A 27996-nucleotide genomic window follows, 5' to 3' on the forward strand; every position below is an offset into this window, starting at 1 on the left:
TGAAAATTAAAAATAGTAACAATGAGATACCACTACACATACCATTTAGAGTGGTCAACATCCAGAACACTGACAACATCAAATGCTGGAAAGGATGTGGAGCAATAGGAAGTCTCATTCATTGCTAGTGGGAATGCGAAATGATATAGACATTTTGGAAGAGTTTAGCAGTTTCTTACAAAACTAAACATATTCTTACCATATGATCCAGCAATTGTACTCCCTGGCATTTACCCAAAGGAGTTGAAAACTTACATCCACACAAAAACCTGCACATGGATGTTTATAGCAGCTTTATTCATAACTGCCAAAACTTGGAACAACAAAGATGTCCTTCCGTAGATGAACGGATAAATAAACTGTAGTAAACCCAGACAATGGAATATTATTTAGCACTAAAAAGAAATGAACTATCAAGCCATGAAAAGACATGGAGGAACTTAAATGCATATTATTAAGTGAAAGAAGCCAATCTTTAAGGCTACATACATACTATATGATTCCAACTATGTGACATTCTGGAAAAGGCAAAACTATGGAGGCAGTAAAAAGATCACAGGTTGCCAGGGTTCAAGGAGAGGGAAAGGAGGATGAATTGGCAGTGCACCAAAGTCTTTTAGAGCAGTAAAAATATTCTCTATGACTCATAATGGTGGATACACTCCATTATATATTTGTCTAGACCCGTAAAATGTACAACACCAAGAGTGAACCCTAATGTAAAGTATGGACTTTTGGGTGATCACATGTCACTGCAAGTTCATCAACTGTAATAAATGCATCATTCTGGTAGAGGATGTTAATAGTCAGGAGGTGGAGGGAGTCGTGCACTATACTTTGTCAAATTTGCTGTGAACCTAAAACTGCTCTAAAAATTAAAGTCATTAAAAAAACAAAAATCTAGATCAGTGGCTGCCAGGGGCTGGAAGTCAGGAGGTCTGCTTAAAAAAGGGGAAGTTTTTTGGGGGTGATAAAGCTCATATTGTAACTGTGGTCGTGGTTATACAACTGTGTATTTATTTTAAAAGCTGTACAACAGTAAAGTGAGTTTTACGGTATTTTTATTTTACTGTAAATTATACCTTAATTTTTTTTAAGTTTTAAAAATGATTCAAGAGACCAATATGCAAATTAAGAGAATAAATTTCTGAAAAAACACAAAGGAATTGGAATAATAAAAAAATATCCAAACTATACTGAAATGGTTTTCTTTAAAAATAATGTATAGTTTGAAATTTTTTTTCTTTATATACTGTACTTGAGAATATCAAGATAGAACAACCAACACCAAGATATATTCCAGTAAAATTACAGGTAAAAAAAGAAAAAAAAAAAAATCCTTTGGGTATCTAGGCAAAAAGAGCAACTAATAAAAGAAAGAAAATTATACTGGCATCAAGGCCATAGCAAAACTGAAGTAACATACATAAAATATTTAAAGAAAAAATGTGAGCCACCAATTTTACATTCAGCCAAACTGACTTTCAAATATAAAGGACACAAACTGTTATCAACATGCAAGAAATACAGAAAATACTACTCCCATGAGCCCTTTCTAAAAGGAAACATCTAGAGAACAAGCTTCCAGAAAACCGAAATGATTAGGAATAAACGAACTGGTGGGAGTCACTGAATATATACTTACCTACAAAACAAAGTCTAAATGGGGAATTATGCAGGTTAAATGGGAAGGCTGATAGTATATAATGACTACATACTCTATCTAACAGTATAGACAGAAAATAACTACTTAATGGGAGTGAGGAGGGAAATGGGGATAATATTCTGAGCAGTTTTACCCGCTTTCAGTACTCATATTAGTAGTAGTATTTTTAGTACTGTTATTCTGAGACTGCAATGTAATATGGGATAAACCAAATAAGTAATTACGGGATATTCAAATTCCAACATCCCATGTCCCTGAGAACTAGGACACCCAGTATTAAAGGAGATACACATGTAATTACAGAAAAGGTTAACTAAAATCCCTGTTATTCTGATTCTGAATCAAAAGTCTCAATATATTTTTATATTTTAACTGTAAATATACACATATATTTTTTAAAATTTTTATAAGTATGTATATATCATATAAATATATATCTTTCAATCATAAACGTGTACGACTATACATATATGATGAAAAGCTATGATGCATATAGTCTTATTTCACAGCTCTGTCCAGTGAAAAGACCTAGAAACAGTGACCAACCCAATAGTAACAAGCATCTGTAGCAACAGATATTTTGGTCTTGAAATATCATTTCCAACTTAAAAAAAAAAAAAAAGATTTCTTGGAAAAAATTATAAATTCCAGGTTTGAAGCAGTAAATACACAAGATGAGTCAAGAAAATCTTATTATATCAGATAGCAAGGAAACTACCAAAGACAGGGTTGACAAAAAACTCATAAATCCTTTAAGAAGCTCTCCCACTGGCCGACAACAGGGCAATTTAAGCATCAAAATAAAAGTAATAATCACAATCCACAACATATGTTTGAAACTAAAATGTTTAGATATGGTAGTTAATAATGACACTTTAAAAAAACCTAATTAGTCACCATCAAAGAATGATAGTTTATACTGAAAACTAGTAAATAAAAGGAAACAAGCTTTCTTTTCTAATTAATCAGTAAGTGTGGGAAAGCATGTGTTTGTAGATGTAGCTCACTTAATGAAAAAAGATGACAGAATTAGAGTATCACTATTTTGCTTAGATATACATAATTTACTATTAAAACTATAAGGAAACAAAGGAAGTGATTAAAAGAAAGTAATGGTTACTTTTGAGAGCACAGAGGTGGTTATAATTGGCTGTGGCAAAGGAAGGGGCTCTGGGGTAGGTGAAAAAGTTCTAATTCTTGACCTGGATAGCGGTTACAAGGCTATTGACCTTATAATAATTCATTAATAGATTTGTCTGTGTGGTTTTCTTTATCTGTGTTTCATTTTACAATAAAAAAGGTTTTCTTTAAGAAGTAAATGATGAATAGCTGTTTGGCTTATCTGGTTAATACCAAATGGCAAAAGGAACTCACCACCCATCCCGCTGGAACCAGAGGAGCATATGAGATAACTGTGGGTCCAGGATTCAATGACCTCAGGTCCCTAGAACTCTGCATCACAGAATCTTAAGGAACTGGTGCTAAAGCATATACATGAACTGTCTTTGCATGAACTGAATTCAGGCCTTGACAATTTCTACATGTAGGAGCTTATGTACTCAAGACTGCTAAGACAAAAAGTGACCTTTCTGATAGCGGCTTTATTACAAGTTCCTGTTCCATAGACCAATTTCAACCAACAGTTTATCCTCCGTGTTACTTGGTAAAGATACGACTATTTGTTAAGAAAGTTACTTCACAGGAATCCTTTCTTCCTTCCTATCTTGTATACAGATTTCTTACCAAAGCTCAGAGTAAGCAGAAAACAATAATTCAAAATTGTCAAGTAGTTCTCAACATAAGGTAAAGGGGGGGGGGAAGAGTGAGGTAGTAGGAGGAAAGAGTGGAAGAGAATCCTCTTAACCTCAGAGATATAATCTCACTGACCAAAGTGAGTACTTTTTAGTTTATCCTGGTATTGTAAGAAAATGGAAACTTCCCTACATGCAAAGGACCTATAATTCAAAAGCCACTAACACAGGCTGAAAAAGAAAAATACAGTTAAATACCAATCATGAGGAAATTAAAAGGGAAAAGCAAGAAAGGGTGACTGCCTGAGCTTTAAAGGTAACTGGTAAATCAGACAGCATGTTTCCCTTTGGGCTTACCTGATCCAGAAAGCCATATCTGACAGAAGAGGGAGAAATTTTACTCTCTACCACACCTACTCTATGAAACTGAACACCCCTTACTTACCACCAGCACTCTAAAGAGAGAGGGAAACCAAGAGAGACTTGCGTGGGTACCCAGGGAGAGTGTTTAGGTTTACTGAATAGGTTCATAGAGATCTTGAGCTGACAAGGAAAGAATACTACTATCATTACTTTCTTTTTGCTTCCTGTAAATATTTTCCTGCCTAGTCTTGGCAATTATATTTTGTCTATTAGTTACTTATATTGGTGCACTCCGTTCTTCTCACTCCCTAATATGCCATAAGCTTCAGAATGCAGGGACTGTGTTTTTTTCCATCCTATGTATCTTCCATATACCTAGTACAGCACCTGGCAAGATGTTATACACATAGCATGTGTTCAGTATGTTTGCTGCATTAAATTAAAAAAAAAAAAAAATTAAGGACAGTCAGGAAAAAGAGGAGAAAACTTGCAAAACTCAAGACAGAATAGAAGAAAAGTATGAGGAGGCATATTAGGCCAATATTAACACAAAACCTCTTTAGCACTGGTTGCCTTAAGAATAAGGCACCTGGGGGGCGCCTGGGTGGCGCAGTCGGTTAAGCGTCCGACTTCAGCCAGGTCACGATCTCGCGGTCCGGGAGTTTGAGCCCCGCGTCGGGCTCTGGGCTGATGGCTCAGAGCCTGGAGCCTGTTTCCGATTCTGTGTCTCCCTCTCTCTCTGCCCCTCCCCCGTTCATGCTCTGTCTCAAAAATAAAATAAAATAAAAAAAAAAAAAAAAAAAAAAAGAATAAGGCACCTGGTATTAACCAGGTGTATCCCTTCACCACCTTTGAAGTATTAAAAAAGAGGCTGCAGGCTCCCCGGCAGGGATGATGGGGATATCTCTGCGGCTCTGGTTCTAGGGGCTCTCCTATTTCTCTGACTAGGTCTAAACTGCATTAAGGTAGAAGGGAACTTTGAGATCTGCTTTGAATTCTTTAAAGATTTTGTGTTTCTGAATAAGGCTATCCTTAGAGACTCAGACTGAAAAGCAAATGAAAAAAATAAGGAGAAACAAATCACATAACCTATTCTAGAACAGGCATTTCCCATCCCACTGGAAATCTGTAATTTGATAATACAAAAGCTCAATCCTACTTTATCAGAGAATTAAGTATCAGAACAAACCTTTATGCACTAGGCAGTTCACGTGTCATTTTTATTTCATCCTTGTCATTCCCATTTTTATAAAAGGACACTGACACTGAAATAAGCAATGAATGGGTTTTGAACTTTGACCAAAACCATATTCTTTCCACTGAACCTTCCCACTTCTAAGATAATTAGCACTGGTAAAATACAACACTGCCTCTTTAGTGCACTGGCATTAGAAAGCTTAATTTCTACTATCTTGATTTCCACACCATTAAATTTATGCGTGCATGTCTTACCACTTATTTCAAGCTCTGCCCAATGTGATTTCTTTCCATTTGCTGCTTCTTCAGAGGACATAATTGTGTACATCCTCCTAGGGTCAGGAGGCTCGTATTTTTCTTTGGGCATGCCTGTTGAATTGAAAAAAGCAATCAGTATTCTGAAGAACCAAATAACTGGAAATAACCAACATCCTTTTAAAAGTAAGTACCCGTATTATCATCTCTAAATACCACTTCCCACTAAAAAGAAGCTTCTTGGAGAAATGGAGAATTGCAGGTCCAGGATCAGAAAAATATAAAACAAGGCTGGGTGCTAACAAAGATGCTGTGACAGCAGACAGCTTGGAGAAGCTTCCATTGGCCACAAGTAAGACAACATGAACATCAAAGAATAACTATTAAAAAAAAATTTTTTTTAAAAATTCAGTCACCTAAAAAGTGGCAGAAGGGAAAGAATTAAGCATTTATCCTGCATTTCTGGCCAAAACTAAATAAGGGAATAATCTTAATAGAATTCCATCTAATAAATGCAGAAAGTTAAATAGTTAGAAAAATCACTATTTCACAACCCAAAACGAAAAAAAAAAAAAAAGGACGGAGACAATGACCACCAATGATTAATGAAAGCATTAGGTGAAAAAAGAATACAATGGAAAAATTACAAATGGATATTCAGGCTATGAGATGTCAACACAATGGTCCATCTCATCATTAGGATGACTAAACTCATGTGCCAACACGACATATTTTGCCCCCTCATCTAAACATAGTAAAAATAAAAAAATTGAACATGAATCAAATCAAGCCCTCCTACTCCTGGTAACCAGTTGACACAAAATGAAGAGGATAGAGGAATATGTTAAAAATAATACATTCGGGGTGCCTGGGTGGCTCAGGTCATGATCTGGTGGTTCATGAGTTCGAGCCCCACGTTGGGCTCTGCACTGACAGCTCAGAGCCTGGAGCCTGCTTCAGATTCTGGGTCTCCCTCTCTCTCTTCCCCTTCCCCACTTGTGCGCATGCACTCTCTCAAAAATAACATTAAAAAAAAAACACAAGACATAACACGTGAACACACTGAACACTTCTGAACTGTATACTTAAAAATGGTGAAGGCAGCAAATTGTTATATTTAACCACAATTAAAATTTTTTAAAAAATTGTAAACAACTCCACAAAAATACAGCCAACCAGATACAGAATATGGAAAGTTCTACATGAGAAAGATCCAATTTCTTCAAAAATAAAGGACATGAAAAAGAGGAGACCAAATTGACATGGATTATACAACTTACAGGGCACAGCAATGAAATGCAATACCCACACCTTGTTTGGGTCCAATTTGAACAAACCAAGCATAAAAATTTTTGAGAATTTGAAAAACTAAATGTAAGTTGATACTGAAAGATTACTCTTCATTTCATTTGTGGTTATTTCCTTAATCCTTATCTGTTATCCATACATTCTGACATATTTACGTGAAACGAAGTCTCACACCCTTGCATATCCCCCAAACTCCTTGCCTGAGTCTTACTTCACCTTATTTGTTTGGATGAGCCCAAAGCCACTTAAGCCAACTCTCCACCTACTATGGATACATACCCAGCTAAATATAGCCAGAGAAAAACCTACTACACCATGTGAACTTAAAGGGAATCACTCAGCAACCACTTACCTCAAATGGACTATTTATGCCGCCAAGAAATTATACTTTAAATTCTCCTAGTCCCTTCTACATGACTTTCTCTTCAAACTTCTAACATTTACCCTCCATCCTCCCTTTCTTACTTCCATTTTCTCATTGAAACAGAAAACAACCAAAAGAGGCCTTTCTATGAACTCCCACCCCCACCCATCTACACTCTCATTTAGTAGGACAAATTGCCCCTCTGAACACTCAATCTCATCCCCATCATCTTGCCTGTTGAAGGACATTACTTGGCAATTCTTTCCTACATCACTTTCCCCCTCTATACTAGATCTTTATCTTCAGTATACATATATATGGTATTATCTCCTTTATTTAAAAGTCCTGACCCCATTTCCCCCTCCAGTTACACTTTTTTTCTCATTCTCTTCACACACACACACACACACACACACACACACACACACACACACACACAAATTATCCTTGGAAGTTACATATGCTGTCTCCTCCTCCCTTTTTCCCAGTTAAAATCATTCAAATCCGTATGTGCTTTTAACATTCCACCAAAAACTGCCAGGAAGAAAACCAGTGGCCCAACATTGTTATAATCAATGCTCGTTTCTTAGACCTACTTTTGCTTGTCCTACGATCAGTATTTGATGTAGATGATCACTCCCTCTTAGACAGACTCACTCAGTTGGCTTCCAGGATATCTTTTCTCTTGGTTTTCCTCTCATCTTACTAAATTTAGTCTTTTGCTAGTTCTTCCTACAGTCAGAATTAACTCCATTTTACCAGCAGAAACCTGAAGCCCAAAAACGTTTAAGAAATTTAACCAGCATTATAAGGCTGGGAAGTAGCAGAGTCAGGCTTTGATTGCATCTGATTAAAAAGTTAAAGCTACTTTCTAAGTGAAATAAGACAATCACAAAAAGACAAACATTATTTCATTTACATGAGGTACTAAAGTAGTCAAACTCACAGAGACAGAAAGTAGAATGGCAGCTGCCAGGGGCTGGGGAAGGGAAGTTACTGAATGGGTGCAGAGTTTCAGTTTACGAGAATTACGGAGATGGATGCGGGGTAACTGTTGTACAACATTATGAATGTATTTAATACTACTGAATGCTACATTTAAAAATGGTTTTAAGATGATAAATTTTATGTACATTTGCCACAATAAAAAAAGACTGGAAAAAAGTCAAAGCAACTTTCATTATACTATGCTGCCTTCCTAACTGATGGGAAGTAGAGCTATTTTTGAAACAGAAATGAGCTTTGGGCAGTCAAAACATAGAAGTAAATAATCCTTAAAAAGCTGCTTTAAAAAATATAAATGATGAGACTAATCATCTGCACAAGAAACAGCACATCTATTTTTTGTTTTCTTAAATATTATTGATGAAACTGTTGTCTTACATGTTAACTTCTGGAAAAGAGAAATACAAGGTCTGAAGTTTTTAGACTGTTACAAAATACCTAACAGAGAGCTATACAGTCAGAAAACTGTTCCTATTCTAGAAGACAATCTGGCAAAGCAAGTGCCTTTTCTGAATGATATGAATATCCTAGTAATAACCTAGAAAATATAAAACGTTGTGTAAGGCTACCAAAGCTTGATGGTTAACAGTGCTTAAGATCACCCAAATGCCATGATTTTGATCAGACTCTACTTAGAAAACAACCATCTGGGGGCACCTGGGTGGCTCAGTTGATTGAGCATCCAACTTCAGCTCAGGTCATGATCTCGAGGTTCATGAGTTCAAGCCCCACACTGGGCTCTGTGTGACAGCTCAGAGCCTGGATGGAGCCTGCTTCAGATTCTGTGTCTCCCTCTCTCTGTGTCTGCGTGTGTGTCTCTCTCTGCCCCTCCCATGCTCATGCTCTCTCTCTCTCTCTCAAAAATAAATAAGACATTTAAAAAAATTTGGAAACCAACCATCTGATCTTCATTGGCTTTTCCAAATAGAATTTAACAATGGTAAGAAATTGGCTCTCTCCAGCTGAGTTTAGTATCTTGGTCCTATTATTAATCATTTGACTCCTTAGTGAAAGTTCAGAAGTCTGATTTGCCAACTACATGTGAGCTTGAATCAAGGTCCAGAGTTTGATTCCACTTCGGAGAATGGACAGAAGTGCCACTGAACTAATAAGAAATCTGAAAACTAGGCCCTGCACTTGGGGTCATTCCATTAGAGGGTCATAATTTCTGCATAGGTAGCCAACCACTCCCTTTCTTGATTTTTCATAATGTGGGATGGGTTGTCTTAAAATTTAAGAGACAGCTCATTAAATGTGAAAGCAGTGAGGAGATCATCTTTATTTCCAAATCCCTGAGACTGAGGATTCGGAAGTGGGGGTGGGGGGAGGTGTATGACAGCAGAGAAGTTGGCCAACCACTATACTGTACACCTGAAACTAATTTCAGGTGTCAACTATAGTCAAATTTAAAAAAAAAAAAAAAAGCAAATTGGACAAACTCCAGAAGCAGCAAGACAAGCACATCTGCCCACTGAACACCTCCCCATTTTTTTTTTTTTTTTTTTTTTTGACTCTGGCAAAGCACAGCATCGGTAGGGAAAAGGATATAAGAATGCACACAATTTAGGATCTTTCCCAAGACTTTGAAATCAACAAGCAGATCTCTCCTCTAAATAATCTGCAGTGGCATACCTTATTTTTATCTAAAAAGACTAAAAGGTTTCCAAAACAGACTTAAAAACTGTCAAGGATTACAAAAGAATTAGAAACAGCTAGGCCAGGGTAAGCAGCTATGCAGCACCTGACTAGTCAATCCCCTATCCCTCCAACCCAATACCAGACATCACTACTGACCCTGGCAACATAAAACCCACGCCCACTCTGGATCTGAGAAACAGTTTTTCATTATCTTAGAATAATTATTTGCCTTAAAGAAACACAGGACATAATTTACCAACATAGAAAGACAGGCTTTCATAATTAAACATTTTAAGAAATGGCCTCAAAATACAGAACTATAATCACAGTGGGAAAGTTAGCGTTGGCAAAGCAGAGTTACAAACCATAACACAACTAATAAGGTTATCCTGGAGTGTTTAAACTAAGAGTGGCCTAACTGCATACCATAAACTTAGAAAAACAGCTATCTAAATGAGGAAAAAAAATTAGGAACCTACAGATTCTTTACCTAACATTTCCAGAAATGGTCTGTGTGTGTGTGTATGAATATGGTGCAGTGAGGGGCCTGGGGCAGGAATCACAGGGAGGGGTTACGAGGGATTTATCAGAATCTAAAATAAAAGAACACCTAAATAGGAAACAGACTAGAATGAAGATACAAAGATAACTTGCAAAAAGTTATACCCCACCCCCATAGCCCTAAAAAGATTCATAGTTCCCTAATCAAAGGCCTTATATTAAATCTATTTTAACCATCCTCTGGCTAGGAGTGGAAAGAAACAGCTGCTAGAAACAGGAACATAAAGAAAGGGGTAGGAACCTCTGGTCTTTTTCCTGTTAGGAAACAAACTTCTACCAATCAAAACCAGGGACAATCAGGTATCTGAATGTTCCCATGGAAGGAATATGTAATTATAAAAAACCACCAACTGGGGGCTGAAATCCACTAATCATAACTACCCACAGCCAATAGGTGTGCCACAGCCTGCCTCTCCCTCATCTGTACTTAACCTTCACAATCAGTCCGGGTGGAAGCCAACAGAAGTGCTTAAGTACCCACCCACACCATATCTGTATAAAATGCAAGTCAACAGAGTGGTCAATGTCAAACACAAATTAAGCATAATACACGTAGCACAATGATTATACAAAATCATACACAAGAGAAAAGAAATACTACAGAAATCGAAAAACATTCCACAAAAAAATTGTTTCTTATGCTTAAAAAACTACATAAACAAAAACTACAAATAAAGAAGTCAACTGTGCAACAACAAAAAGTGAGATAAAAAGAGTGTAGATCTAAGAGTGTAGAGGAAAAAATATTTGAATATTAGAATCTCTAGAACAAAATCAAGGCAAAAAAGGAAAGTCACAGACTACATAAACATAATTCCTACTAAAACAAGAGGCAAAGACAGGTGAAAATTAAATACACGTTTATATGGAAAAACAAAAGAAAAGAGATGATTAACATAATATCTAAGAGAGTAATTGAGTAATGCCATAACTCAATAAACCTACGCTTTGGTATTTACCAAAGAGAAAAAAAACCTCATTTCCAAAAAAATACATTTATATAAACTTGCATAATAGTTTTATTCATAAGTGCCAAAACCTGAAAACTGAAATGTCCTCAACAATGAAAGGATAATCAAAGGATAAATACTACTCAGCAATAAAAAAGGAATAAACTATTGATACATAACACACATATACAGACGAATCTCAAACATTACACTGAATGAAAAAGACCCAAAAGAGATTCCATTTACATGAATTTGCAGTGGTAACAATGGCTGCCCTAATGGGAAATGATGAAAATACCCAATATCTTAAATGAGGTGTGGTTTATATTGGTATATATTATGTATCAAAATTCAAACTGTACATTTAAGGCCTATACATTTTACTTTATATAAATTTTACCTTAACTAAAAAACCTTCTGTACTCAAAGACTTGGTCAGGTGTGAAGACAAACAAAAGGACATTTTCAAGCAATTACTAACAAAACATACAACCCATGTACTTTTCTAAATTACTCATTATAGCATTATGACAAAAAGTGCACACAACTTAAGTGGCCATTAACAAGAATGTTCAATTAAATGAGTCACTCTACAGCCACACTAGGGGAAATCATGCAGCTGTGGGAAGAATGATGGTAAGTATTGGCATTACATTGAATTATTTACTTTGTATTTTAGGATTAAGCAAAGAATGACTTATGTCAATGATGTTAAGAACCAAGATTTTCAGGGTAAGAAAGCATTTATAAATCAAGTGAAAACACCAACACCAAAACTGACTTGAGAATACCAATATAAACTAATGATTTTAAATTTGTTTCTAACAATGCACTGGAGTGCTTCAGAAGCTATGCTATGTCTGGAATAACAGCACCTCTAATCCTCAGTTTTGATCTCTAATACCAAGAAAGCAAAGTTCTTTGTAAAATGGATGATTACAAGTCTGGGGCAGGAAATGTATAAAATGTATAAAGCCTGAGGCATCCTTTAGTGCCAAAAACCTAAGTCAACAGGACACAGGAGCCAGTTAGAAGGGGTCCTCACTGGCCAAAACTGTGGACAACTTGAGCAAAAAGAATCATAAGTATAAAGGAATGAAATACACTGAATCAACAAAGATGTGTAGATAATATAAGTACCTGTGCTACAGAAAACAGCTGGCAGTGCTGTAAAAGGTGGATTAGCAGCAGAGGAAACTACTGCAGTAATCAAGGCAAGAAGAAAGCAAGGGGGAGGAGGAGGAAAGGGAGTGCCAAAGGTGCAAGTTAGACAAACACCATTGCAGGCAGCTTTCAAACTAAGAAAATTGGTCACCAAAGAGAAAGATTTAGGTGTTTAACTTTTCAGCAAGTACCGCATTTGAGTTAACCAAACAGTTCCAGTTGAAGAACAGCCCCACTTTACAAAAGAATGACAGCTAACAAATGAACGAATAATAAAAAAAAAAAGGCAATATCATTTTATAACTCCTTTTTAAGGCAAGGATTCTAAATTGTGTTAAAACCATTAGATGAATCACTGGCACTGGTGTAATGCTAAGGTAACACCATCATCCAAATTGTTTTTGGATCACAAGGTAGAAAATGTTCAAGGGAGGAATAAAAGGTTACCTTCTTCAATCTTCACGACACTAACGGGGGGGGGGGGGGGGAACCAGACACTGACTGAGTCTCTTGATATGACAGAACCCCAAGTGCACATCAACAATGTTCACCTTGATGAAGAACTAGAGGAACTGGCCAGATAACACCAAAGAAGCAATCAGACAAAGTGAGAATGCAGGAGCTTCTGCAGGATAACTGGTCTGCTTCAACAAGCTGGTGCCAGAACTATTTTAGATTTGAAGAGAATTAAGGGATACATAATCAGAGGTAATAAATGGTCCCTATATAAGACCCACAAATCAGCAATAAAGGACATTTTGTAGGCAGCTGGGGAAACATTTAATACCTAGTTCATATTTAAAATATGAATGAATAAGGGACGCCTGGGTGGCTCAGTTGGTTGAGCTCTTGATTTCAGCTCAGGTCATGATCTTGCAGTTTGTGAGATGGAGCCCCGTGTCTGGCTCTGTGCTGACAGATTCTTGGGATTGATTCTCTCTCCCTCCCTCCCTCCCTCTCTCTCTCTCTCTCTCTGTCCCTCCTCTGCTCATGCTCTCTCTCGCTAAATAAATAAACATGAACAAATTTTAATATTAATGAATAATTATGAAATCATGTTATTTTGGCCATGTACAAAAATGTTAAGAGGCACTCTGAAGTTGAAGAATTTATTTTAATTATATTGGCCAGATCTTTTTCAAGGAAAATGAAGTTGAATTACAGCCATCCTCAACTGACAAAAAATGCTAAATTTAACATCTCTTTTTTCCTTTTTACATTTTCATATCCATTCTTTGTGTATTCTTTCTCAAACATGAAGGAGAAAAGGACTGGGGCAGAGGAAAGGGAGGCAGGGAAGCAGAAAGAAACTCATGCGCAGAAAGACCCTTTTGATTGACTTATCAGGCCCCTGTCAGAGCTACAAGTTAGGGTGTACAGTTGACACCTGAACAACACAGCTGAAAACCCATGTGTAACTTCCGACTCCCCAAAATCTTTACTAATAGCCCACTGCCGACCTCAAGCCTTACTGATAACATGAACGTCTGATTAATACATATTTTGTATGTTATATATTATACACTGTATTCTTACAATAAAGCTAGAGAAAAGAAAATCATATGGCAGAGAAAGTAGTTACAGAACTGTACTATAAAAAATCGACACATAAATGGACCTGTGCAGTTCAAACCCGTGTTAAGAGACAACTGTATTTGAAAAACTAGTGACACTAACCTTGGTGCCAATTTATTTCTTCTAATCCAATCTTTCACTAAATCAGACTGATTTTTAACTCTTTATAATTTCTAAACCTGTCTTCTCCATTTTCATTGCTACTGAAGCTAATTTACACCCTCCTCATTTCTCACCTTCAAGTACTAACAATCTCCTCTATCCACATCTACCTTCCAGATAGATGCCTGCTCATGTTGCTCCCCTGCTTAAAAACCAAAGATGGCCCTTTCCACCAATCTACCTACCTAAATTTCAAATTCCTTTATTATCTAGACTTAGCCAACTATTTTCTCATTCCTCTTCATCCACTTACACTCATGCCACCCTATAAAGTCCTAAATTGATTACAGCAAACCTACTTGTAAGGGGTAGTATTTTAGTATGTGCTAACCCCTTCACCAAAGACAACCTTCACGCTAGACTTCTACTCGCCCTCCAAGCAAACCCAAGTCACATGTTGGAGCCTCTGTAAACCCTTCCCAATAAAAGCACATGTTCACTACTCCCTCCTCTGTGCACCAAACACTTTCTCCACCATCTGTCACACCGAACACCCAAACAGTTTGCATCTCCCGGAGTCTGGTGGAAGCACTACTAGAACATTCCACTAATGAACTGGTCTAAACATTCTTTCATTCATAACCCAGAATCAGGTTTTCACAGAAGAAAAATCCCAAAGCAACTCAGTACATCTGAACCATGCTTCCTTAGGGAGCTTTCTTTACAGAATCACTCATTCACCAAATGCTTACTAATCACCTTCTCTGTGTCAAGTACTCTGTCAGGTGCCAGGAATAAACAACAAATAAATACATGGTCATGGCACTTTATCTGCTTGGGGAGCAACAATTTCACAATCATATAATCACACTACAATCCTTTCTTATTTTTACAGTCATCACTCTAATTTAGGACTTTGCCTTTTTTCAACTATTATAATAAACTCTCATAATTGGTATTTATGCCTTATAGATTACAACTAACCTACATAACACTCTCAAATTATTAATTATTATTAACCTACATAACACTCTCAACTTCTAAAGCTGAGTCCTAATTACACTGCAGAATTTAGGAAAAAGAACCATTCTTTGTAAAAAACTGGGAAGTCTTCTGGAATGATTTCTGGTCCTATATCAGCTTTAAAACTGGGATTCTATGGCATCCTCTCTCCCATCACTGCCCCCCACCTAAACTTTCTACTCCTTAGAAAACAAATTCAAACTTCTTAGTTTAGAATTCAAAATATTCCCTTTCCAGATTTTATCCAATACTTTTTTTTTGGATGTAACTGCCATCCTTCAAATATGCTCCACTATCTTCTATTACCATTACAAAAACACCAAGCCACTCTAAGAATGCCACCAAAAAAAAAAAAAAAGAAAAAGAAAGAAAGAAAAAAAGAAAGAAAGAAAGAAAGAAAGAAAGAAAGAAAGAAAGAAAGAAAGAAAGAAAGAAAGAAAGAAAGAAAAGAAAGGAAAGAAAAAGGAAAAGAAAAAGTTACTCCCTCTTTGAATACAATCCAATTTATTCACAGGTACATTAAAAATCTGCATAACAATAAATACTAATTTAACCTGTTTTCTGTTCCTACCAAGACATGTAATAAGACATGTAAAATGTCACATAAACACAATAATTCGATGCTTTTTTAAAATATGAAAACACTCTGGAATTTTAAATCGATAGTAATTATGGCAGGCCTAGCACACCCTGTACCTTACCTTCTGTTTCTTCCAGGTGTATTAGTTGAATTCTACACATGAGAAACATGTGACTCTCTGTAACTGAAATCAGCTACTTCCCGCGGACTATATTCTTAAGTCTTTTTTTAGAACTTCAAGTCAGTTAAGGCACAGCTCCATCTCACTTTAAACCCCAATCATCCTGACTCTCAATGTCATCACATTTGTCTTCTTTTTCTATCCAGATTTCCAGCACGATTGATGGGCCAATTAAAAGTTTACACAGATGATAAGCCTCATTCAGGAGCTGTCCTTAGTGGCAAAACTATCACCCTGTCTATCACTAGTGCCCTGTGGCAAGCCAAGCATAAAAAAACCTTTGCAAGAAGACTACTCTTATCTAAAACGCAAAACTTAAATCCAAACTGTGAGATCTGTTGAGTTCAAGGCTACTGTTATAAACAGCCAAAGATACAGCAGGTATCTTACATTTCATGATTATCTCTCAAAACAGGTTTCTGAATTGCATAGGAGAGATAATAGAAAAAAACAAGGCACCAAAAAGATCTTACTAAAAAGTGAAATTGTCATCTTGGTCTTCCAACCTGCCCTTCCTCTATGATCCCCACACTAGCTTTCCAAGCCAGAAATAGGAGTATTATCCTTAACTCCTTCCTATCCAATCCCAGCCTTCATATCCAGTTCCCTAGTTCTAGTCCACTTGACCTCCTAAATCTTCGTCTCACCCAATCTGTCTCAACCTCCCAGGCTCTTCCCTGAGATACGAGCTAATGCAACAGTCTCAGACCCACGTTCTTCTGCTGCACCCCAACTTGAATGCAGCCCTAGACACTATCCAAAGTGACCTCCTAAAAACACAAGTACTTAACTCATGGTCCTAAAACCACATCTCCTTCATCTTTGCACCCACGGACTGACAGTGCACCTGACACAAAGGAGGCTCAAATATGAGTTGAATTAAACAGAGGAAACCCAGGCTCATCTACAAAACAGGCCCCTGTGTGCCTCTCCAGTCATATCCAATTCCCACTTACCTCTCACAAACCTCTGTGCTTTACCATATGCTATCGCTCCTGCCTGAAATGCCATCTCTCCCTCTCCTCCAGATACCTTAAGGAACTCTGGTCATCTTCAAATGCCAAATCAGATATCCGACTTCAAACAGGTCCTTCCTTCCCTATCCCTCCCAAACACAGAGCTTATCATTCCCTGCTTTGAGCTTTTCCGAACCTTGAAGATTTTTTCTATAAGAGTATCTTTAACCACACCTGACTTTCTCTTTTATGTCTCACTCACCTACTCTAATATAGCTCCTTGCACTTCTATTTTTAATATTTTTTCTCTTCAGAGCCTGGCAAATAGTAAGTGCTTGGTGAATAATTATAAGAATTCAAGGAGAGAAGCTGTGATAGTTAAAAAAAAAAAAAAAAGACAGCAAACATTTGTAAGAGACAAGTGTGCTAACAGAAGCAGGGCCCATTTTACCAGCAATAAGAAAAACTAACATCTATACTTCTAACCTTGAAAGCAAAATCTAGAAAAACCAGACAGAAAGGACCAAAAACCGAGAGTACTGGTTCTAGGACAAGAATCAAGGGGACAAACTTAAAGATTAAATTGTATAAACATAATCTTAGTGACATGCCCTAGCAGATTAAGAGCAAACCTCAAACAGATGGGGGTAACGGCAAAACTGTGTTGCACTGCCCATCTGCCACACTCTGCACTTGGCAGTAACAGCCAATGTTATCTGAGCACTCACCTCGTGACAGGCCTATCAGGCCCTTCACATACATGGTCTCATTTAACCCTTCAGGACTCCTGTAAGTAAATACTACTATTCTCCTTACAAACAGAAGGGAAGGTCCAGAGAATGAGTAACTTGCCCGAGGTCACAGAGATACCAGTGGCACAACTATGATTTTAACCCAAGTCTGATCCACAAGTCTGTGCTCTATCTAACCACTATGCAGTCATTTACTTTTATTACTCTCAATTCAATTCTCAAAGCAGCCCATGAGTTAGATAATACCGCATTGTATTTTAGACGAAGACACAAGGGTTTAAATCATTTGCCAAGGTCATACATGCTTGTTAAGTAGTAGAGCTGGGGGGCGGGGGGAGGGGTTGAACCTAGGACAATCTAGCTCTTCACACAACTCTAGAATTCTGTCACTGATAAAGCCAAGATCTCATGTTCATTCCTCAAATATTGTGTGGTTGAGACCATCAGCCCTCCAGTTTCCTTCACAGATATATCATCTTTCCAAGCTACTCCCCACCTGCCTTCTCTACTCCCAACCTCTGCCTAATACTCTAAGACAGCAGATCTCAAACACTATCACCTCAGAATGCTTACATACTTCTAAAAACTCACAAATACCCCCAAAGAGCTTTCATTTATGTCGGTTATACCTATCAACATTTGTCATCCTAGAAATTAGAACTAAGAAAATTTTAATATGTATTAACTTGTTAAATATACAACCATCCCATGTTAAAACATTTTTATGAAAAGGAACTATTTTTGAAAACAAAGTAAAATTTTGTGAGAAGAATGACACTGTCTTGCATTTTTGCAAGTCTCTTTAATGTCTGACATACTAGAAGACAGCTGGATTCGCATATCTGCTCCGAAGTCAATCTGATCAGATCCCACACATCATTTTTTTTAGCTTCTGGAAAACTCCACTGTACACTCATTAAGAGATTAAGAACGAAAAAGACAAATAACATCTTAGTAATATTTTTAAGAACTTAAGGTTTCTGTAGCCACCTCCCCCTCCTCCTAAAATCTCACACACAATTTCCTTAAATCCTTTTTCAAGTAGTACAAAAATAAGTTCCAGTCCAAATTGGTTTAAAATTTCCAATCAGTAAAAGACCTTGGTGAAAATGGAGCGATTTTTAAATTATGGTAAAATATTCCTCCAAAACATAGAGCTGAACAGCAGATGTAGCAGTCAAAACCAAGCTCTAACAGGAAAAGATCGGCATACCCATCTGCATCCGCAGTGCCCAGCCCGTAACAGACAGCCTGCAACAGCCTGTCACCAGACTCCTGTCACAACGCAATTCTAACTGTGTGCATGGGCCCAATCACACACGAGTGAGTATAAAATATAGTCAGAGAAGCAGAGAGAGAAGTTTCCTGTGCAACAACCATAGGAAACTACCAATTTGAAAGGTCAAAAATGGTTCAGGGGGCACAGCTCAGTTGGTTGGGCATCCGAATTTAGCTCAGGTCATGATCTTGTGGTTTGTAAGTTGTTTATGAGTTTGAGCCCCAGATCAGGCTTGTTGCTGTTGGCGCAGAGCCCACATCAGATCCTCTGTCCCCCCCTCTCTGCCCCTATCCCACTTGCGCTCTCTTACTTATTGAAATACTAGCAATTTCAGTCAATCCAATAAATTAACTCAAAACACAACTATGAAAATACAGCAAATACAGGTTAGGTTAGATTTTTATTTTCTATATTTGAAGTTAAAGTACAACATACTAAGACAAGTAAGATTTGCCATCTAATCAGCAAAAGCTAAGTAAGTGCCCACTAATAAGCAGGGTAAGTAAGTCAAAACCTCACCAAGATCAAAACAGCAAGGTAAGGGGGGCCACCAATCCTAAATCTGCTCCTTAGCATGAGATAAGCTGTAAACAACCATCTCATTTACAGCTTCAGCACCAAATGATGGATGCCAACAGAAATCTCTTCATTTCCTTCTTATCTTTTGTCAGATTTTCCATAATCTATTTGCTGCTCTCTCTCTTACAATAACTCATGATAGTCTAGCTACCACCAACTAGTGGTGATTTTGGCCTTTGAGGCATTCAACATTTATTCTAATTCATATATCCAATCACTTAGGAGGTTTTAATATCCTGGCCATGTTTTAACCCACTAGTCCTTTTTTCCCCTACAAGAAAATTATTCATGAAATGCTGACCTTACAAATCATCAATAATAACACTACAATATTGCTCTGAAGCTACCTAGTGATGTTTCAGAAGATTTGGAAAGAAATCTTAAGCAACTCTGTTGAAATGGAGTTCCATTATGCACTGCTTTCTGACCACATAAGTGACTGCCTTTTCCTAAAACAATGAAATGCTTTAAAACTGGATTTTTGGCCAGCATGAATAGTATTCTTATGTGGACTCTCATGAAGTTTTTGATCCATAACCTAAGAGGATCACAAATATTAAGAATCTGCCAGGTAGTTTCATTCTATCAACACGATCAGCCACCAATGTAAATGGTTATAAATCTGGGGCAGCAATTGGGTCTCCCTATATCATCAAATGTATATCAAAGGTCCATTCTAAGCCACAGCACCATGAGAGTGTGTTAGGACGGAAGTGGGGGATGTACAGTGAAATTAATACAAACTAGAGGGGCGCCTGGGTGGCTCAGCCAGTTGAGCATCTGACTCTTGATCTCAACTCAGGTTGAGACCAATGTCATGGTCCTGAGACACAGCCCCACATCAGGCCTGCTTAAGATATTCTCTCTCTTGGGGGCGCCTGGGTGGTTCAGTCAGTTAGGCGTCCAACTTTGACTCAGGTCATGATCTCGCGGTCCGTGAGTTCGAGCCCCGCATCAGGCTGTGTGCTGACAGCTCAGAGCCCGGAGCCTGCCTCAGATTCTGTGTCTCCATCTCTCTCTGACCCTCCACCGTTCATGCTCTGTCTCTGTCTCACAAATAAACATTAAAAAGAAAATTAAAAAAAAAGACATTCTCTCTCTTTCTCTCCCTCTGCCCCTCCCCTGTTCACTTGCACTCTCAAAAACAAAAACAAAAACACACAAACTAGAGTCAAACAGACCGATATCAAGAAAGATATGTTTACATTCATCTTTAAGGCTAAAGCTTCCTCATTTATAAAATGATATCTACCTCACAATTTTGGTATGAGGATTAAATAAAATAACACATGTAAAGCACAATGCGTACCACATCATTAGCATTCAACAAAGCTCCTTCTTTGACTGCAAATCCCTAAGTCTGAATATCTCTAGTCTCCCTAAAATTAGAAACCAAATGATAATTCTTTAGATGTCCCAAATAAAGTACAGTTTTCATTTTCAACAATTTTAGATGAAAATATACAAAAGAAGCTTTCAGTCCACAAAACATGGCAGTTAGCTTCATCAGATACTGCTTTATGATGCTGTGGTGTTTGCATACAACCATACACAATCTTACGGAAGAAAAAAAAATTGCCCCCCAAAAAGCTGAATGCAAGAAATATTTTTGACTTAACTTGAATAAATCTTCGTTTCTGTTTGGTCTTAATTAGCAAGGACTCCTCTAATATCCTTTTTCATCTATCTTGCCACACCACCCCCACTCAAAATCTGCCTGTTAAAAAAAAATCTATATGGGACAGCTAGATGTATCCAGAGAATCACCTGTAATACTCCTTTTAGATACAAAGATCACTGTCTAATTTTTGTTTTGTTAGATCTCCATATGCTTCCTTTGTAAGGTATATATGTGTAGCAAATAACTTTGAAAGAAAATGACTATGCCTTCTTTGCTACTATTCTACATTTAAAAGTACATCAAACATTTAACTCAACTGCAGACTGCTGAGCACAGGACAAATACAAATCTTAGCAAGGGAATATGAAGAGTAAATTTTAGGCTTTCAGTAACTGAAGACTGAAAGTTCTAATATTATGATTTCACATCAGGTCCACCTCCAATGAGGAAATTTTTCCTTTGCTTTTTAAATCACATAAAATTCCACAAAGAAAAAGCTTTATGTGATCCAATAAAAAGTTCATCATTTCAGCTAATATATCAGGGAAAAGTCTGAAATATAAATATATATAGAAATTTCCTAAGTTTTGGGCTTAAGGAAAACATAAGGTAGGCAACAAATATAGGTGTTTACCTTCAGTCAACCCTGTCCTCTTCTTTATATTACCCCCTTTCCTTCTTTCCCACTCTAAACTTTTCCAAACAGCAGTCTATAACATTTTTCCATCTTAACCTCCCATTTGTCCCCAGCCTAACCTACAGTCTGACTTCCACCTCCCTGGTCCCAGAAAAATTTGCTCTGCTTATATTCACCTAACCGCCAAATCCTATTAAACTATTCTCAGAGCTCATCCTACCCTAAACCTGGCCATCACTCGTCACTGAAAACTCCCTCTTGCTCGGCACTCCTACCTTTCTTGGCATCTGTAATTGTACTCTCTTATTCTCCTACCTCTTTAACCATTTTATTGCCGTTGTGTCCAAAATGTAATTTTGGCTGTTCCTAAGGGTTCCCTTGGTCACCTCTTCTTCCTGTCCTATATTATCCTGTGTTTCATTAAGTAAGTTTCACACTTAAGCATATGCATATTTTTATTCTCTTCAGCAGGAGCCATAATTCTCAACCGATTCTCAAATGGGGACTCTACCTCCCTAAAAAAAGGTAAAAAGCATTTGTTCATACACTCTTCCTGAGTGATCTCCTAACTTCCAATACTAACTATATACTAACCCAGTCTTTAAAATTCCCAACCATACTCTGGTCCAGATACCTATTAAGACATAGTGCACCTAAATACCCAATGGGCATATGAAAGTCAGATGCAAAAGCAACCTATTCCACTTCCTTTGCCCAAATCTGCTCTTCTTCCTCTACTTCCCCCAAGTTAAATCATACCAAGTTACCCAAGCTAAAAACCTTCTGAGTGGTACTCAATTCCCTATTTTTATAACTCATTGCTTGTCTGTCTCTAATTCTGGTATCTTTCAAATTTATCCTATTCTTGCCCAGCTCCTATGCTGATATCCTTAGCCTCTCACAAGGACTTAAATGAACTCTGACCCCTTTCATCCACTGTCCGTATTTTTACTGTCTCCTGAAAAAAGTGTGTCACACACAATTGCCCCACTACTATCCACTCAACGTCTCAGTGGATCCCCAGGATATACAGACAGAAGTCCCAACACTTTAAGAAAAAGCCTTAGACTATTCACAAACTGTTTCCGGCCACTCCTCCTATCCCTCCCATCCTTGCGTCCTATGTTTCACAGCCAAAGTCGTATGTAACTTGACTTTGCAAATATCATTCCTTCTCCATGAAAAGTCCTACTCAGCCTGGCAAGTGCCTATTCACCCTTCAAAACTCAGCTTAAAGACCTCGGAGATGACTCTATCAAGTTTCCCAAGCAGAATTAGTTGTTCCTTTCTTAGCACTTGCTTTGTATACTCCTTATTACTGTATAACCTGTGAGAGTTTTATTGGTCCATTTGTCTTTACACCCCACTATAAACCCCACTTGGGACAAAAGACCATAAGTCCCATAAGGATAGCAAGTCTATACATGGTGCCTAACATATGGGTGTTTGGGTATTTTTTGAACCGCGTTTCAGTACTATTTTAAAATGCTGTATTCAAGTATAATTAGTTCTGCTTTATTGCTTGTTCTGAAATGTGAGTTTGTTCCAGTGTGATTGATATATTAGGGAATTTAAGCGTAACGCAAAATTCTCATTTGCACGCCATTTCTCATCTGCATCTACCGCACTAAACGAAGGTAGAAAACTGCACCCAGCCAAACTGAGCTGAGCAGAAATACACAAAACACACACATCTTAAACACCCACCCTCCAGACAGTTCTCCATGTGTGTGATACAAGACACACCCACCCACCCACATCTGGTGTTACTAAACATTCCATTTGATTTCAGATAACCTGCCTGCTACCACTTCAAAGTAACAAACAGCAAACATTTTGATGCCCATTTCCACAAGCAAATGAGGTCTTTCTCAATGTAAAGTGCCACATTTACTGGAATATTTAGATACTCCTTAGCCATTTCACATGTGTAAAACTTTGCTACCATTTTCATCAGGTTCCTTTTTCAAAATAAGTCACTACGTTTTTGAGGGTTGGACTCCAATCTCATTTTCCCCCACAAGGCCTGTAGTTTTTACTGCACAATCTTGCATACCATGGTAGCTTTTGGGAACCTGTATGTTGCTACACAGCAGAATAGACTACATAAATTAACAGCTAGCTGTATCATGAGCTCAGAGACTTTAATTTCAATGCTCCAATTGCAGTAAATTACTGGAGAGAAAACTCTGCCCTCCTGCAAGTTTCACATACATATGGCCTATGTCCCAATAGACTATTAGGAGAGTTGCAATCTTTAAAAGTTGGTGCCTCCCACTTCTGGTGAGCAGAGAGTTGTTTTTTCCAGCTTAAGCTCTACAGTCTGCCTAAGCAGAACTCAAAAAACAAGTTCTCAGTGCCTGAATTTTCAAGTGTACCATTTTATGGGTTTCATTGTTTTGACTGCTTTTAACTTCTTCCAAAACATCCTGACATTTTGATTTTAAATTACCCAGCATTGTAAAGCAATTGGGCAAACCCTCAAGTCCACTATAAAAGGAACTACAGAACACAACAGACACTATATCCAAGTTAAAAAGATTCAGAGTCATTAACTCCACAGTACCTAAAATGTGACTTTTTTTATATATAGGGCCTCCACTCAATCCTCCACACTGATGCCAAAGTGGTCTATAAATCACCTTGCTCCCATACTAAAAATATTTTGGTTCCTTCCTTTGCTACAGGATAAAGATATAAACCTCATTTTTAGTTGAGCAAGCATGGTCCTTCAAAATCTAGGCTGGGCACACCTTTGCAGGCCACTCTTCCTGTTCCATTAACACCTCACCATTGGGTCTTAGCCCAACTTTTGGCACCTGAGTGCACCCACCGTTCCCTTCTGTTTGAAATGACCCCTCTCCCCAGTTTGACAAACACCTATTCTGCTGCTATTTTCTGTAAACTGGCCCCACGCCTTCTGCGAATTTATTCTTTCTTCTATTCTCTCATAGCACTTCATGCACCTATGATAACTAGAGACTACATGACAAAAACTAGGTAGTATTCATTTTTGAACTCTCAGGGTCCAATACCGTGTCCAGCATGTTTTATTCCTTGACATCCAACTGAAGTTATCCAGAAAATATAAACTGATGACGGAGAGGTAAGGCCAGAGAAGGGTAAGGTTAAGGCAGCCTACACATGGGTCCTCATTCTGGATACAAACAACCTACTCCTTTTCATTACTTGTTCAAAAACCAAAATATGGTGCATTCCATTGTACTTTAACATGCCAGGCTCTGTGTACAGGAAGTTTACAGTTTAATTTATCAAGTATATCTTAATTTCACATGGTGTTTCCTTAATCACACTTGTTGTAAACTGGCTACCTTTGGCAAGCGAGTAGCAGGCAAGGTGAAAGCAAAAAAAAAAAAAATAAAATAAGCCAAAAGTGGAAGCTGAGGATTTGAAAACTGAAATTGGAACCTTTTTCTACATAGCACTGAATTCCACTCACAATAAAAAAACGCAAATAAGTGCTGCAGGCCCACAAATCTAAGTCTTTTCTGCATTAAAATATATATCCTTACTGAACCTATTTGGACTTTTCCAAAATGATAAGCATTTTAAAAGCATAGCTTCCCAATGAGCAAGCATATAGGAAAGTTAGTGGTCCCTCACCCCTCATGGACCAAAGGCTACGGCTGACCATTTATTCCAGTATGCCTTACATATATTATCCCTTTCCAGTGCACTACGATATGAAAAAGGTTTATGCTTCAGGGCACCTGCGTGGTTCAGTTGGTTAAGCATCCAACTCTTGGTTTCAGCTCAGGTCATGATCTCACGGTTAGTGAGTTCGAGCCCCATATCAGGTCCTGCACTGGCAGTGCGGAGCGGTGCTTGGGATTCTTTCTCAAAATAAATAAATAAACTTAAAAAAAAAAAAAAGGTTTATGCTTCAAAGAATATAAGAAGGTTAACACAAGTACAGTGGCATGCCTAAGCATGGACCAAAATTCATATTTATAAACCAGTACAGTAGGCAAATTCCTACAATACCTTTATTTGCAGTCAGGACCAAGTTCTAAAACCAACTTCATTTCTAGTCAAGAGAAAATAGTCTGAAATTTTCCAATAATTGTAGTTTTGATTTACCAAGATTTAAGAAACCTGAATACACCTACAACCAAAACAGGCATTCAAAAGGGCTTCTTCATCTACATCCCACTGATCAAGACACTTCTGAAACTATGCAAAAATCAACTTTCAGAGAGTGAATCTTCCTGAAAATGTCTGTCTTCTAGCCCATCCTTGTTTTCACTACTTCATTAAGTATCTTGTTCACCTGAGAACTGAACAGACACATCTATCCCGAATAACTTCTACCCATTAAAACACCTTCTGCCCTCCCCACCAATTACATCACTCTTTGATGTGCTTTCACACTCACACAAAACCTGGTCCTTTCCCTTTAAAAGTACCTTGGGCAAATCACTTTAACCTCTTTAGGTCTCAGTTTCCACATGTAGCTTTACAAATATTTTGTTTAAAGCAAGGTGACTGGGCCAGATCACTGGTCTAAAAATATTAAGCAATTTTAACTCTGAAAGTCATCCCATTCTGAAGACTGTCATAACCGCTCTGACAGCAATTACAAGTCTTCAAAACCTCTTGATCAATGACCATATCAACTCTTAGAGCCAACAACACTGTTTTGAAATGGTAAACCCTAGTGACTGTGAAAAACACAAAGTGCTATTAGGTGCCATTTTATTTGCCACTTGTTCATATTCCCTCTTTTCCTCTCCAAAATTAAATTTCCAGACACAAGAATGCAAGAAATTCCGCACTAACAATACAATCCACCTAGAAAATGGTAAGCGCAGGAACTCAAATTCAAGCAGATTATTTAAACAACGTCAGCTTAACACAGTAATTCCAAGAAGATCAAGCAAGATGACTATTCACAATGTTGTCATCTGCAGAAACAGTTAAAGAAAAGGTTACAGGTGTTAGCAGACTCTCCGGAGAAGATGAGAAAGGAAAAAGAGTCAAAAAGTTTACAAAGACAATAACGATTGGTGTTTAAACATAAAAAGGAGGATGAGGTTCGGGGTTACTGGAGAAAACGGCTTCAAGTAATTAATTAGGGCTATCTCCGAGCTCTGAGCAATACTATAAATCTTCAAATCTGGTGCTAAGTGCCTCTTCAACCAGGTCATTGTCACACCTCCCCCCTCCCCCCAAATCTGCGTTAAACTGAATTTTAAATACTTTTGGGGTAGAGGGTCAACAGTTGGTTTCCCGCGTTGCGGTAACTGCGAAGTTCCACACTCCACGGCGCACAATCCCACACAGCCACTCCGCCAAAGTTGCCACCCATCCTGGCCAAGAGTCCCCAACACCCACCCGCCTCCTCGGGATGACCAGAGTCGGGGTCCCAGGGCCCGGGCGCCGCTCCCCCGCGCCCTGAGCCCCCCAGTCCCCGCCGTCAATCAACGCCCCCCGCCCCCGGGCTGGGCGCGGGGGCGCGGCCTGGGACCCAGCCCGATCGGAGAAAGGCTTTCCCCCCTAAACAGCCGCCAGCTCAGCCAAGCTACGGGCTCGCTACCCACAAAACTCAAGTTGCCCGCGCTAAGACCCCGCGCGCTTCGGTCTCGGGGGCACGACCGAGCGGGGGCCGTGCGCGGCCAGTGCGGGCAGCAGAGCCCGGCCGGGCCTCGGGTCCGTCTCCCTCACCTCTCGGGGTGCGCCGCCTTCCTCCGCCGCTGCCGCCGCCTCCTCCCTGTGAGTGCAGCGGGGTCTGACCTGTGGAACCACCATACCAGTCCCGCCCGCTGCTGCAGCGCCGCCGCCGCCGCCGCCGCTCCTCCGCCGCCTCAGCCGCCGCTCTTTGTTCCCCCTCCGAGCGCCACCGCGTCAGCCGCCCGCCTCAGGCGCCCCGACGGGCCGCCACTATGCCCTCCCGCCCTCTCGGCCCCCGGCCTCGCCCTCCTCGCTGCGCCCACTGCCGCCTTCGCCTCCGCGCCGCCGACGCCGCCGCCACCGACGCCGCCGCCTCCTCCTTCGCGCCCCCCTCGTTTTCATTGAAAGCAAACAAGCATCATGGCGGCGGCCGCCGTCCCCCAGCCAGCGCGCACCCCGACCGCCGCCGCCGCTCCAACATCCCGGCCGCCCATTGGCCGCCGCCGCCGGGCGCGACCATTCGGTGTCCGACGGGGTGGGTCGCTCCCCTCTCGCAGCTTCCCAAGCCCCGCCTTCTCACCCCCCGCGCTGGGCAGCGGTGCGCCTGTCCGGCGCGCTCCTAGGCCAGCCCTCCCGCTCCTCTTCCCGCTCTGTTCCGCTCCTTTCCTGCTCGGTCCCTACTCTCTCCTCTCCTTAACGGTCCTCCGTTTTTCCATCTCCCCTCCCCACGCCCCCTTTGTGTGTGTGTGTCTCAGGCTGTTCACTTTTGTCTCCTCTCTTCCCTCGTTTTCCTCGGTCTCTTTCCCCTTCGTTCTCCTGTCAATCACGTGAAGACGTGGACCAGCTCTCAGACTTTTG

The 27996-nt window shown here is 39.2% G+C and overlaps 1 protein-coding gene across 4 annotated transcripts in view; it reads right to left on the reverse strand.

Annotated features, from left to right (window-relative positions):
- The window catches only part of CNOT6 (CCR4-NOT transcription complex subunit 6), a 75320-nt gene extending 47911 nt beyond the window's left edge, over positions 1-27409 (reverse strand). For 3 of the 4 annotated variants that reach the window (XM_045057113.1, XM_045057107.1, XM_011281491.3), the window contains exon 1: positions 5233-5346. In XM_045057113.1, the coding sequence (XP_044913048.1) occupies positions 5233-5344 (112 nt within the window). In that variant the 5' untranslated portion in view covers positions 5345-5346. Of the gene's footprint in view, positions 1-5232; positions 5347-27192 lie in introns of those variants that run through there. The other variant, XM_011281483.3, reaches the window with a different exon arrangement.
- Positions 27410-27996: the final 587 nt, after the last annotated feature.

The sequence above is a fragment of the Felis catus genome, chromosome A1, assembly GCF_018350175.1.
Source record: "Felis catus isolate Fca126 chromosome A1, F.catus_Fca126_mat1.0, whole genome shotgun sequence".
NCBI lineage: Eukaryota > Metazoa > Chordata > Mammalia > Carnivora > Felidae > Felis > Felis catus.